The sequence below is a fragment of the Xiphophorus couchianus genome, chromosome 5, assembly GCF_001444195.1.
Source record: "Xiphophorus couchianus chromosome 5, X_couchianus-1.0, whole genome shotgun sequence".
In the NCBI taxonomy this organism is placed as follows: domain Eukaryota; kingdom Metazoa; phylum Chordata; class Actinopteri; order Cyprinodontiformes; family Poeciliidae; genus Xiphophorus; species Xiphophorus couchianus.
In genome coordinates, this window is record NC_040232.1 from 22,202,807 (window position 1) to 22,217,353 (window position 14,547).

Genomic DNA, 14,547 nt, shown 5'->3' on the forward strand with positions numbered 1-14,547 from the left:
GCATCGTCAGTGTTCCAGCAGCGCTCACATATGTTCATGAGATGAATCGTGACCAAAATGAAAAGATCCTCCTGTATGGAAGATCTCAAGAGCTCCTGGTATTTACGGTACGCGGTCTCAGGAGCAGCCGACTAGAGAGCAGACAAGCAGTGCCCGACACTTTCGAGTACATTTCTCTGACCTCACCTGATGAAAGAGAACCACTAGAGACTGCACTTACTGATGAAACTGAAGGAAACAATACTCCCCACCAGCATCTTCAAAACAGTACACAGAGCTTTGGGGAGGAAAGAGCTGGAGAGGTTAGTGAGGAGATCTGAAACCAAACCAGAGAGTTTTCGCCTTCGTTGAGCATCAGTGAACTCTGATCACGGTCAGAGACTCATCATATCCTCTCTATGTGAGCTTCAATCTGCTGCCATCAGACAAACAGTACCAACACATCAAAAGGAGACCAGACAGACTGTTACATATGTTGTGATGATGCAAGAGGCTCTTAAACAGACAAAGGCCCAATTTCAAGGCATTAAAATATAAAGTCAATTTTCTTTCAAGCAATATTTGATATATACATCATTTTTATAACAACTGAAGGGAACATGGTTATTTGTGCTGTAAAATGGAGCAATGTGCCTGCAAAAAATACAACCCCATATATATAATTGTATTTTTTCTGTTAGCTTCCTACTTACACATTTCTATATTCTCTCTCTCTCTCTTTCTCTCTTTCTCCCTCCCCTCACACCTGCAACCCATTTCTAATCAGCCATCTGCTTCTTGTTCAGTAATCGACCTCATTCTCAGTCACTCCTTGCTGGTTCCTCCTGTATAATCCTGTTATCTCCCTGTTGTTTCCTTTCTGTGTTTTGCCCATGGATGCCTGATTTTGTTCTGCTCTGCCTCATATATATATCTAAAAGTTGCAGGACTGCGGCCCTCCAGGACTGGAGTTTGAGACCCCTGATCTAGATGCTGCCTCTTCCACTTTAAAACTACACTTTATGACAAATAAATGCTTTCAGTTTATGTTGAAGTTTTAAATCCTAATTTGTCAAATGCTGCTTGGCACAGTTGTACTGCAGGGAGCCATTTTCTAAAACTACTTTAACCTTGACAATAGGAATACTTATGAGCAGAGTTCACAAAATAGTATAACAGCTGTAATAATATAATAATAATATTAAACCAACATCAGGCTGGCCCATTGGTTTTGATGTCTTTTTTTTTTTTTTTGCTTTAGTTCGTGTGACTCTCACACAATAAACAACTTTACCAGGAATATTATGCAAGAAAAACAATTAATTGACTAAAATCTGACTTATGCAAAATAAAAGGTCTGGCATGTACAGAGAATATTGCGTCCAGGATAGAATACTTTCACAATGCCCGGTAAATATTGATCTAATTAGTGTCAAGCTGTAGAGTAGGACTTTTTATTTCACTACCAGAACTAAACAAAGCTGGTATTCACTGTGCATGCTGGGGTAACTGCACACACACATATTAATTCAACTTCGTAAAAATGAAACTTTATCAGAATGTTGTTTCTTTTTTTTCTGTTTTGTTAGCCACTGCTACAGGCTGTAGGAGTTTTTTTTTTCCTTTTGTGTATACATGGTTGTCAATAACAGCAGCTTCTCAGGATGACCTACAGCAGCTTGGTTCAAATGAGAACACAACTAAAAACCACACAGTGTGGAGGCATGTGATGTGTTTAAAATACAGAGGATAGCACGTCTTTCCTGCAGTGTTTTGGTTGCCAGGGTGACAAGTGCCTACCGGGGCAGAACTGTTGGGAATACTACTTTCTTTCAAAAGGTCAGAGATTTTACTTGCACTTCATTTAAAAAAAAAAAATCTGAAGTACTATTGGTGTTTTTCTGAAGAGTCAGAGTCATCCTGTTCTTTAACCAGCTTTTCCCTTAAGATAATCAAGTCATTTGTAGATAAAACTCAACAAATTTATAAGACCTTTAGGAGTCATTTTGGTTTGGACAATGATGCAATGCAACAAAGAAGTCAAACCTCTATTTGTTCAGAGACATTCTGCTGTAGATCTGCCTCTGTGGTTCTGGTGTGATCTGATTTCAGCCGGTGGCTGTCGGTCAGATAGCCTCACATTCAACTCCAGAAAATGCTTCTGCATACAGAGAGGTTTGTGTTCAACTCTGACAATGCTGCTTAGAGAGAAGAGGCAATCTCCTGAAACCAAACAACACTAAAATGTAGATTCTCTTTTGCGGAATCTACATTCAACATTTGATAGCAGCACAACTCTTTGAGCGACTTGTCGATTCATGAGACGACTGGCCAGTTTTTCAACTTGTTAAAGTAATGTCTTGTTTTGCTATAGAATGTTTAGCAAAAGCACGTTCTAGCTATGGAATGTTTTTTTGCTAAACATTCTATAGCATGAATGTTAGACCAAAAAATGCCATTCCATTGGATCTCACCTACAGGAAAGGATCATTCACTCACAGGTGAGAACAACTGCAGTAAATTTGCAGCATCATTCAAGTCAGCCAACTGGATTCCCTTTACAGTGTTAAGATGTTGCTCCTGCAACCTACAGTGCAAAAACTGTGAGGGCCTAGCAGGGACAGGAAGACAAGGAGATTACCCTTGTTACCGTGACAACATGCCTGGACACCATCCTGACTGGCAATGCTGGAAGCACCAAGAATATTTATAGCTTTTCTAGATGTTACACATTAGTTTTCATACATTCTTGTTCATTTTTTTTTTATTGTACTAAACAACGAGTTTTTGAAGACCACCGAGTATGGAAGGAAAAAAGACAGTTCCAGCCCAGCGCTCTGACTAGCTGTTTTAACTCAATTACTTTTATATCAAGGCGGGTTTTTACTGTCTGATGCGTTCTGACGTAGAGCCCAATGACGTCTTGCTGTTTGCACGCCAGAGACCATGCAGGTGTTACCAAGGTCAAGGGATGAATCTATCCACTGTCTAAGCCAGGGATGCCCAAAGTCAGTCCTCGAGGGCCGGCATCCTGCACATTTTAGTTCTCTCCCTGGTGATACCGACAACCTTTTCAGCATGTCAATGTTCTTCTTAGGCCTTCGAGCCATCATTTGATCCAGGTGCGTTAAACCAGGGAGAGAACTAAAACATGCAGGATGCCGGCCCTCGAGGACCAACTATGGGCAGCCCTGGTCTAAGTCGTCCTCCCCGCGTACTTTCCCAGGGTAGGAGCAACAGATGTGCTTATTCTATAAGGAAACATTTTACTCAAAAAGTGAGACCGAAGTTTGTCGGCTATCCGTGTTTTCTTTTCATCCTTTCAAACTGCCTCAAACTGGATCCTGAACTGCACAGAGCTCTCCTGACCTCTCCTCGGACCTGGTGCATCAAATAGCAGATTTTGATTGCAAAAATTAGCACACGTTTCATATAATATTTTCAAACTCATATGAAACAAACATGATCAATTTCAGTACTAAAAGATCTATTGCACTTAATATTCTCTGTTTAGTTTTCTACTTCTTTGGTTATAATGAAGTAAGAGATTTTTCAGAGGAATATATGACTTGTACACTCTTAAGAATGTGATCCACTATAAAAGCTCTTCTACATGGACTAATTTTAATCGACCCCTGATCTTTACATCTAAGAAAAATGTTTTACTGATTAAGTTATGTATAGATTAAACCATGAGTCTAAATCTAACCTACTCAAAACAATCATGATCAGTCTAATATTTCAACATGTGCTAAAGTTAAACATCATTAAAACTAGCATAATTAAACTAATATTTCCAACACAAAATGTTTTATGCACATTTACAAATCTCCCTTTTGCTTTGGCTCAGTTGACCTACTCCAGTACAGCACAGTGTTATTTACTTTTTATACAAATAGCATCAGCTCCACACTTAGCAAATGATGAAGTTAAGTTGTCTGTGGTTGTAATTTTAAAAAAGAGAACAACCAACAAACTATAATAGTTGTAAATATATTGTTTTGTAACAGTAGGATAATCTTGTTTTAAGAAATGAGGAATTCAAGCAAAGTAAAATATTAAAATATTGTTTCATGGTCTGTTTTAACAGTCACAGGAATACTATTTCACAAAATCAGGATTCAGAAATCCCCCTTGATAGAGGCAGAATGTATGTTTATGTTGTAAAGTAAGTACATGTTTCAACATTAGCCTGGTCTGGAGCAGGCAGCAGAACAGGAAACATCCCCATAGTAACTTATGTGCTACTGCTTTTGTGAAAAACCGAGTCCAGGTTTCATTCAGCCAGGATATTAGGAAAATCCCGCCTTAAATCCGCTGTCCTGGTTTTGTGAAACAGCGTAATTAATCAGATTTTCTTTAAAAACTTGCGCAGTTCAGTTGTTGATTATTATGTTTTTAACAGCTGGAATCAATGAAGATTTCAAGAGTAAAAAACGTGACATACTTGTTATGGAATTAGTGCCTTCGTCTCCGGAGGGCAATGGTCATATGTCCATATAAGGAATGTGGCCCTGCCACGCCCCTGCAGGTGCATTTGCCTCTAACAGGTGTTGTGGGTGTTGTGCGCAATTCTGTTCCCCTGCGAAAATCTGTTCCCCCTGTGTCGGGAGCGCGCATTACAGCCGGAGAGGCAGTGTTGTGCGCACCTGTTGCTGGCTGTATGAGCTTGCTTCCTTATTGCCTCTCCATGGTTAAACGCTGATATTGTCCTCTCAGTGGATTATTTTTGTCTTTTTCTCAGTCCATGACGTGATCTTCCTGTTTGCAGCGGTCGTCATACAGCTGATTTGAGGTTTTCTTATATTTGGAACAACAGCTGAGGCATATCTGACGAAGACGGCAGTAGAACGTCGAAACATGTCAGGTATCTGTTTGAGACGTAGAATAACTGGATGTTTCATAAAATACACTTTAAGACTGTAACTGACCAGGTTACCTAAAGGAAAAACTACATGTAGATGTTTGTCGAAAATTTAAGGAGGTTTAATAAATTAATTCGGAATAATGTCTTTTGAAAAGAACAAATCATTCAGCTGTGAATTATCATAGATGAAAGGGGTGAAATAAAAGTTTTACAATTTTTATTTGACAGTTTGAAAGTGTTTTGCTTAATATTTACTGAACAGCGTTTATGATCCTTTTATTCTTGGCACTTCTGATTGAGCAAACATGGTTGGTAGTGTTATCTGTTCTGCTGTTATCTGTTGTGGTAACAGCAGGAACTTAAAGAACCAGGAACTTGAAGAGGCTCAAAGTCCTGACAACAGGGCAGAGCTCAAATCATGGCCGTGGAAAACTATGGTTGCACATCTGGAAACTGCCAGGGCTGAGTAGTGTTAGCTTCTGGCTTTTGTTGCAGCTGCCAGACTGTTCTGTCTGTCTGTCTCTGTTCTATCTATCTATCTATCTATCTTCATACGTATATATGTATATATGTATATCCACACACACACACATATATACTGTATATACAGTACAGACCAAAAGTTTGGACACACCTTTTAATTCAATGAGTTTCCTTTATTTTCATGACTATTGGCATTGTAGATTCACACTGAAGGCATCAAAACTATGAATAACACATGTGGAAATATGCACTAAACAAAAAAGTGTAAAACAACTGAAAATACCCCTTATATTCTAGTTTAATAACTTTGGGATTAATTCAGTATTTATGAATTGATTAAAATTGTATAGAATAAAAGTAAACTGGTAATCAGCATATGGAGGGATTATGATATTTCACAATTTATTCTGTTTTGTAGGACTCCAGAAAATGACAACCACAACATATCTTAACATGCAAAAACAAAAATTTGAATAGTTTCATGCTTTATTTTGTCTCAGTATTTTATGTCTTAATTATACCTGTATTCCTTTTTGCAGTGAGTGAGCTTACCAGAATTCAGAAGGAATTGGTTAGAAGGGTGTCAGCAGAAAACATCACCCAACTGCTTGAAGCTCTTGTGGCAGATAGTGTCCTGAATGAGTTGGAGAAAGAGTCCATACTTGAGAAGAGCCCAGTCAGAGCCAAAAAAGCAAGGGATTTATTCAACACTGTGATCCAAAAAGGGGATCAAGCCTGCAGCAAGACAATCCATCACCTCAGAGCACTTGATTCATACCTGTGTTCTGAGCTGCATTTATGTTCTGCTTCATCCTGCACAGAAGGTAAGTTTACAAAATCTGTAATGGTGGCTCTTCATTTAATAGTTTTCTTAAGAGGTGGCTGAAAAAAGATCGTTTTTATGTATTCACACACGTATACATATACATTTTGTGTATGTGTCTGTGCAGTTATTGGGACGAATCAGTGTGTGTTTTTTTAATTCACATTGGGGATTAAACTTTGGAAAAGGCAAAAACTAAAAGTCTGGATGTAAATTTTCACTAAAAGTGAAAAATTAAACTCTTTGGTGAACTACTGAAGAGTTTATATGAACAATTGAGACTCTGTATTCCACATTAGCCCCTTATTTGAAGTACTATTGACCCAGTCCAGTGCTCTACCAAATTTTATGCAGAAAACTAGTATGTTTAGTTTGAGAAAATATTAAATATGTTATCGCAAAGTCTCATGAAGTCTTTAGACGAGTGGTTCTAGTAGAGGAAACTGCTGTAGATCATATTTAAGACAACAAATTACAGAGAAGTAATTAATTGAAACATTCAAATTGAATATGTGTCAATACATTTCATTTGAAAACTGGATTATATTCTGACTATAATCAAGAAACCACAACAGATCAGACCCTTTTATTTTTGTTTTGACTTCCAGGAGCTGTGGAGAAGTGCCAACTTGAACTTAAATCTTCCTTGAAGAAGAGGTTTGAGTCTGTGTTTGAGGGGATTGCTAAAGCAGGAAGTACAGCTCTTCTGAACCAGATCTACACAGAGCTCTACATAACAGATGGAGGGACTGGAGAGGTCCTTGATGAACATGAGGTCAGACAGATTGAAACAGCATCCAGGAAACCTCATAGGCCAGAAACAACAATCAGACAAGAAGACATCTTTAAAATCCCACCTGGAAAAGATGAACCAATCCGAACAGTGATGACAAAAGGAGTGGCTGGCATCGGGAAAACAGTCTTAACGCAGAAGTTCACTCTGGACTGGGCAGAAGACAAAGCCCACCAGCACATCCAGCTCATATTTCCATTCACTTTCAGAGAGCTGAATGTGCTGAAAGAGAAAAAGTTCAGCTTGGTGGAATTTGTTCATCACTTCTTTACTGAAACCAAAGAAATCTTCAGCTTTGAAAACTTCCAGGTTCTGTTCATCTTTGATGGCCTGGATGAGAGTCGACTAGATCTGGACTTCCACAACGAGGAGATCTTGACTGATGCCACAGAGTCCACCTCAGTGGATGTTCTGCTGACAAACCTCATCAGGGGGAAACTGCTTCCCTCTGCTCTCCTCTGGATAACCACACGACCTGCAGCAGCCAATCAGATCCCTCCTCAGTGGGTTGGCATGGTGACAGAGGTCAGAGGCTTCACTGACCCACAGAAGGAGGAGTACTTCAAGAAGAGATTCAGAGATGTGGAGCAGGCCAGCAGAATCATGTCCCACATGAAGACATCCCGAAGCCTTCACATCATGTGTCACATCCCAGTCTTCTGCTGGATCACTGCTACAGTTCTGGAGGATGTGTTGGAGACCAGAGAGGGAGGAGAGCTGCCCAGCACCCTGACTGAGATGTACATCCACTTTCTGGTGGTTCAGACCAAACTGAAGAAGGTCAAGTATGATGGAGGAGCTGAAGCAGATCCACACTGGAGTCCAGAGAGCAGGAAGATAATTGAGTCTCTTGCAAAACTGGCTTTTCATCAGTTGCAGAAAGGAAACCTGATCTTCTATGAATCAGATCTGACAGAGTGTGGCATCGATATCAGAGCAGCCTCGGTGTACTCAGGAGTGTTCACCCAGATCTTTAAAGAGGAGAGAGGGCTGTACCAGGACAAGGTGTTCTGCTTCGTCCATCTGAGTGTTCAGGAGTTTCTGGCTGCTCTTTATGTCCATTTCACCTTCATTAACTCAAGAATTAACTTAATGGAAGACCAACCATCCAGTTTTAGAAATGTTTTAAAAAACATTTTTAAGTTAAACCTAACAAGTCTCCATCAGAGTGCTGTAGACCAGGCCTTAAAGAGTCCAAATGGACACCTTGACCTTTTCCTCCGCTTCCTCCTGGGTCTTTCACTGGAGACCAATCAAACTCTTTTACAAGGTTTCCTTCCAAAGACAGGAAGTAGCTCACAGACCAATCAGGAGACAGTTCAGTACATTAAGAAGATGATCAGTGAGAATGTGTCTGCAGAGAAAAGCATAAACCTGCTCCACTGTCTGAATGAACTGAGTGATCGTTCTCTAGTGGAGGAGATCCAACAGTCTTTGAGTTCAGGAAGTTTATCTGCAGATGAACTGTCTCCGGCTCAGTGGTCAGCTCTGGGTTTCATCTTACTGACATCAGGTGAAGATCTGGACGTTTTTGACCTAAAGAAATACAATGCTTCAGAGGAGGCTCTTTTCAGACTGATACCAGTGGTCAAAGTTTCAAACAAAGTTCGGTAAGTACTGGCTTTTGATCAGAAGTTAAAGCCAGAAAAGAGTGACCAGTGATTCTATGCAATGACTAAAAACATTTTAGAAAACATAAATGTTAATGTTTAATTGTCACTTTTCTCAGAACGTGTTCAATAACAAAGTTGTAAATGTTGTTAAAGTGTAAGAAATGCCCCTGAAAAATCATAACCTTCCAAAGTTTCCTGAGTGAACATTGAGAGCTGCCTTGAGCACTGCAGCCAGTCTGACAGTCGTCTGTCCTGCAAGAATCACCACTAATAGTCAGAGCAAAGGAGACCCATTCCACTCTGTCTCCACATTGTCATTCTGATTTCTGACTTGCACTAAGCATGGCCATGTGTCTGAGTGAGATGCTTTTATACTCGAACGTTTATGCGTGACTTAAATCCGTTACCATTTTTAACAAATAGGAGAATTCAACTGCTACAGGTACCATTCATCCTAAGGCCAGCAACGAGTCTGTTTTATGTGGAACTAAACAACATTACACTAGAATGTCAACATTTAGATGGTTTATCTGCAATAAAAAAAAAAAAAGTTGTTTTGGTGGGATCGTTATACTTCACGTTGTTTTCTACGTTGTTTAAAAATCTGATGTGTCTGACATTTCTAATCTGGTACCAAAATGTTTCCCCTCATAAAAGTGAAACAAAAGTTGTGTGAGCAGTCTCTGATCTCTGATCTCTATCTGTTTAAAAAAGTAAAGAAAGTCAAACTAAATAAGCCATTTTGATCCCAAAAGGTTAAGTAGACTTACATTGCTAAATGTCCTGTACTTGCATAGCACTTTACACAACATTGAGTCATTCAAGCACACATTAACAGTAATGAACTACTTTGAAGCCACAGCTACTCTTGGCCTTGCTGTTGCCCTACATTGTCACATGGCTACGGGAATTATGTAATGAAGAGCAAATGTCCTGCATCAGAGAATGTATTTGTTATCCAAAAACAGTAGAATTTGTATTAATGGAATTTTACTATTTGTTCTTTCCTTTAATAATTACTTTCTTTCTGTCTCTATCATTTTTATTTCACTATTCATGACACAGTGATTGAAAGACAAGTAACTATTCACATCATATCATTTGGTTCAGTCTGGAATATTATGTGAATACATCATTTAGTGTCCCACTGTTTGCAAACATCTGCGAGGATTTTCACCAAAAAAGCCCATCAAGTCACATTTGCAGCTCAATCTTTACCGATAAAATCATCATTCAAAACTCCATTTTTCCACATGAAAGGATTTGATGAAATCCCATTTTGTTCAGTTTTAGTGTTTTGACATGCATTCCTCTGCTCTTAAGTTTGACTCATTCTTATTAAAGAGCTTTTTTTCAGTCTTGGTAAATACTTTTTTTGCTTTTGCTTCACGCCATCTCATTTTTCTCAGTAATTTTGATCTCCATCTCTTCAGATTGAAGGACTGTAACCTCTCAGAGAGAAGCTGTGAAGCTCTGGCCTCAGTTCTCAGCTCTCCGTCCTCTAACCTGACAGAAGTGGACCTCAGTAACAACAACCTGCACGATTCAGGAGTGGAGCTGCTGTCTTCTGGGTTGAAAAGTCCACACTGCAAACTGGAAACTCTCAGGTCTGTTTCCTTCCTTTCTTCTGCTACAATGTAAGCACCATTTTTCTAGTACTACATAAGGATCCAGATCCCACAGGAAGAGGTGTCATTTCTTGGTTAGGTTTAGGATTAAGACATGAATTGAGGTTAGGGGATGGGTGGCACTTCGTCTATTGGTCGGGTCCTCCACCAGAGCCTTCTTAGTATCTTAGCTGTTCCTTGAACTGAGCTCTTCTGGACTGGATATCAGATGTTTCTCCAGGTATCCATTGGAGTCACCTTTCCAGTGTTGGAGTCACTGTGGTAAGTGCTCCGATTACTATGGACACTATACCTGCCATTCTCATTTTAGCTTTTCCCTGAGTCCTTGGTATTTCTCCACTTTTTGGTGTTCATTTTCTTGATGTTTCCATCATTTGGGATGACCACATGGATCATAGCAGTAGTCTTCTGCTACTTGTCTACGATCTAAATGTCTGGTTGGTTGACTTAACCATAACCATCTTGATTGATGAAGATTCAGAATTCACATCCTTAAATCTTCAAAAAAAAAAAAAATTATGATGTCACCTCTGGTTAAGAGGTGTTAAAATACATTCACAGATGCCACCGGTCATAATTTTGTTTAGGTCCCACTCTTAGGAGAAATGAAGTCAGTATAATAAAATTTAGTTACAAAAATAGGAAATGTGCAATGGTGGTTATCCGGGGATGGAAGGCGACGTGGGGAACCAGGAGGTCTGTACCGAGCACACAAACTATTGCAGGAACACTGGAAGTTATACAGAATTAATTGCTTACGATGAAGATGAGTGAGAACAAGCAGTATGGATGAGGAAGGAGCGCTAGGTTATCAGTCAAGGAACTGAGAAGCAGGATTTCTCACAGGTTTGGATCTGAATCCAGGAAGAACCATGAGCTTGAGACCAGACAAGCACCATGAAAGTGGACAGTACTCAAGTGTCAAATGACTGGTAAACCAGCTCTTTTTAGCAGGATGTGATTAGCCTGATGAATTGCAGGTGTGCAGAAACCAACAGTCCTGCAGCTGGTCTCCTTGGCACCCTTTGGTGGAGACCTGCAAGCATTGTTAGGAGAGCTCATACAAAACATGATGGTTAGTTTGCTAATATTGCCATTCAAGTCAGATGTAGACAATTAGCCTATCAGAAGTTCACAAAGCCATGACATCATCATTATCATCTAGGCTTTTGCAAATCTTTATCTAGTGACAGTAATTTTACTAGTGTATGTCAATCTATAACTTTGAATAAAGTAGGAAAATATTAATTTTTTTAAATCAAAGTTTACAATTTGAAGTGTGAAAATCGGTGAAGTCGAAGATTGATTGAGACGAAGATAAATGTACAAATTTACATGTCTGTTCTTTTGACTGGTTTACCTCTCAGACTTGGATCGTGTAAACTCTCAGGGAGAACTTGTGAAATTCTGTCATCCGTTCTGAGCTCCCAGTCGTGCTGTTTGAGAGAGATCGACCTGCGGAACAACAACCTACAAGATTCTGGGGAGAAGTTGTTGTCTGGTTCAAACTGTACACTGGAGATATTCAGGTGAGGGTTCATCAAAATCTTTCTTCTGGGTTTTATGGAGGAACGATATCCTCTGTACATACATTTAAAATAGCTTAAATGCTAAATTGGGGATTTTCTGGTAAATCTTGTGAACCGTTAGTTTCTCAGTTGGAACAGACAGCAGTTGGTTCATCATTTCTTCACTGTCTTATTTTTAACGCCTTAACATGCAGCTGAACGCTCGCGTGCCGTTTTTCCATTGTGTTTTCCAGGGGTGAGAGTTAAGGGTGTGACCAAGCACCTGATCCCTCTGACCAGACTGTGGCTTCATGTAGCGTCTGTTTAGGTTCACTTTTCTAACCAAACATTAATTCTTGCTAGGAATGGGCATTTATCATGTGGTTTATCAATTATATTGATTCATTTCTTATGATAAGAATTCTGAATCTGCAGCAAAGCCCACCAGAGGATGCATTTCCTCCGGAAGTTCAGGAGCTTGAATGTTGATTGCGTTTTTATGAAAGTGTTTTACTAAATCTGTCCTCACTTTCCCTTTTCTTCACTGGTTTGGTTTGTAGAATATGAAAAACTGTTGCCGCTTATGGGGCATTAGCAAAAAATGCAGAAAAATCAAAGGGATACAACTGAATGACATTCTGGGCCCATTCAAGTTCAGCTCAGTATCCACAGCCAAAAAGTCTCTGTAGATTCCACTCATGCTCTACACACTCAATTTAATATCCAAATATGTATTTATTATTTTATTTTTAACATGCATCTCAGATGGATCTTATCTTTGTTTTATTAATTGTTGTGTAAAGGCTTGTGTGAACGTGTTGGCAGCCTTCACTACTTGTAAATGAATTGCCCTTTGGGGACCCAATAAAGTAAAGTAAATTGAATTGAATTATTATAATGTCCATGTTCATTTGCTGAAAGGAACTTATGGTCTGACCTTCCTCCTCCTTTCAGGAAGCCTGCTGGAGTCCAATGGTTGAAACCAGGTCTGAGGAAGTGTAAGTGTGTTTTTCATTTGATTCATGGCAACAAAGCAGTTCACATTCAACCATCTTCAAACTGTCATTCAGGAGTCATCATCAAGGTGTTAGTAAATGATGAAAAGCTGCAGCTGGATTGTGTTTGTTCTCCCCATCAGATTCCTGTCAACTCACCATCGACACAAACACAGCGCACAGAGAGCTCAAACTGTCTGAAGACAACAGGAAGGTGACACGGGAAAAGGAGCTTCGGTTGTATCCTGATCATCCAGACAGATTTGATGACTGGCCTCAGCTGCTGTGTAGCAATGGTCTGACTGGTTGCCATTACTGGGAGATTGAGTGGAGAGGAGCAGTTTTTATATCAGTGAGTTACAGAGGAATCGAGAGGAAAGGATGTGAAGATGGCACCTTGTTTGGATGGAATGATTGGTCCTGGAGTTTGAGATGCTATGATGTTGAAGATTACTCTGTCTGGCACAAATGCAAAGAAACAGTTATCTCCTCCTCTGTTGTCTCTAACAGAGTGGCAGTGTATGTGGACTGTCCTGCTGGTATTCTGTCATTCTACAGCGTCTCCTCTAACTCACTGATCCACCTTCACACCTTCCACACCACATTCACAGAACCTCTTTATCCAGGATTCTGGATGATCGATTCTGGTTCCTCAGTGTTTCTGTGTTGAATCTCCTTCTGTCAGAGAAACTCTCTTACTGTTGAACAGATAGTTCAGTCTCTACATGCGTCTCCTTCACTCAAACATTTTCTCATTTAGTCAAGCCTGATAAAAAACAGCATTACTTTGCACAACTCTGGACAGAGTGTGACATTGTTATTGTTTCTCCACTTCAGTCTCCCACTCAGTCAGTATGCCGCATTCGACCTTTGTTGAACTCTCCACATCTCCCACAAACCTATAGTTCTGCAGTTCCCTCAGTTATTATCTCGTCTTGAATTAGCACATTATTTTCTCTGTACTGAGCTCATTGTAACATGGTGGCCTTTATGGACTCTGTCTGAACTTAAGCTGTACAATCAAAACACTTCTTTCACTATTACTATAGTGTAAAGGCTGTGGCAACTTGTGTTAGGTAATGAGCCAATTAGCTTGAGTCTGTTGTTGGAAATCTCTCTTCGTACTGTGTTAGGTAATTTAATCAGCTCTGCACTTTTCTTTCCAAGTCACACCTATTAAAGCCCTTAAAGAAATACAAAAAAAACTTTAAATAATAAATCTAGAATTTCCTTACCTTTATCATGTCTCTTTATTTTTAGTAAAGAGTTTCTAAACAAACTCCATTTGTTTAGAAAGATTAATTTCTACTTTTATGATCATGGTACAAAGAAAGTACACTGGTATGAAGGATGAGATACTGAACCCAAGTGTAAGCTCAGGATGAAGACAGACCACTGAAGGCTTAAAGTCTAAAATCTAGCATGATGGAGTGTGTACATGACAAACACAGCAATGAAGGACATGGAAGCTACGTTGAATATTCCTCTCAGTCTACGATTGTCCTTAATTCCAAATACAATCAGCCAGACACTTGGAACCCCAGCGAAGCAGGTCTTAAAGTAGGGGCTGGTACCACGAATCTGTTACTAGTGGGAAACCCTTTTAAACACAGAACCACATTTAACCGCACTGAGAAGGCGCTAGTGGAAAAGGGCTAAAAGCCTGCAGTGGACTGCTCTCTAATCTGTTTGGAAAGTTGAGGTGGCGCTTCTAAAGCTTCTTGATATGAGACATAAAGATTAGTTGATATTTCAAACTCAACAAGAATCCATAGTCTTGACTTTAGTTAAATTTGGCACCCAGTATAAAGAACTGAAGAGCTAGTGAGGTTTTGCTGGAGTTACCAGTCTTTTAAGA

General features: G+C 39.6%; 1 protein-coding gene across 1 annotated transcript; it reads left to right on the top strand.

Moving 5' to 3' along the window:
• Positions 1-4,530: 4,530 nt before the first annotated feature.
• Positions 4,531-13,929, top strand: LOC114145186 (NLR family CARD domain-containing protein 3-like). The gene is made up of 8 exons (XM_028018646.1): positions 4,531-4,672; positions 4,751-4,846; positions 5,869-6,153; positions 6,761-8,555; positions 9,992-10,165; positions 11,554-11,715; positions 12,649-12,692; positions 12,833-13,929. The coding sequence occupies exons 2-8, from the start codon at positions 4,840-4,842 to the stop codon at positions 13,357-13,359; spliced, it is 2,994 nt and encodes a 997-aa protein (XP_027874447.1). The 5' UTR covers positions 4,531-4,672; positions 4,751-4,839; the 3' UTR covers positions 13,360-13,929.
• The last annotated feature ends 618 nt before the right edge of the window (positions 13,930-14,547 follow it).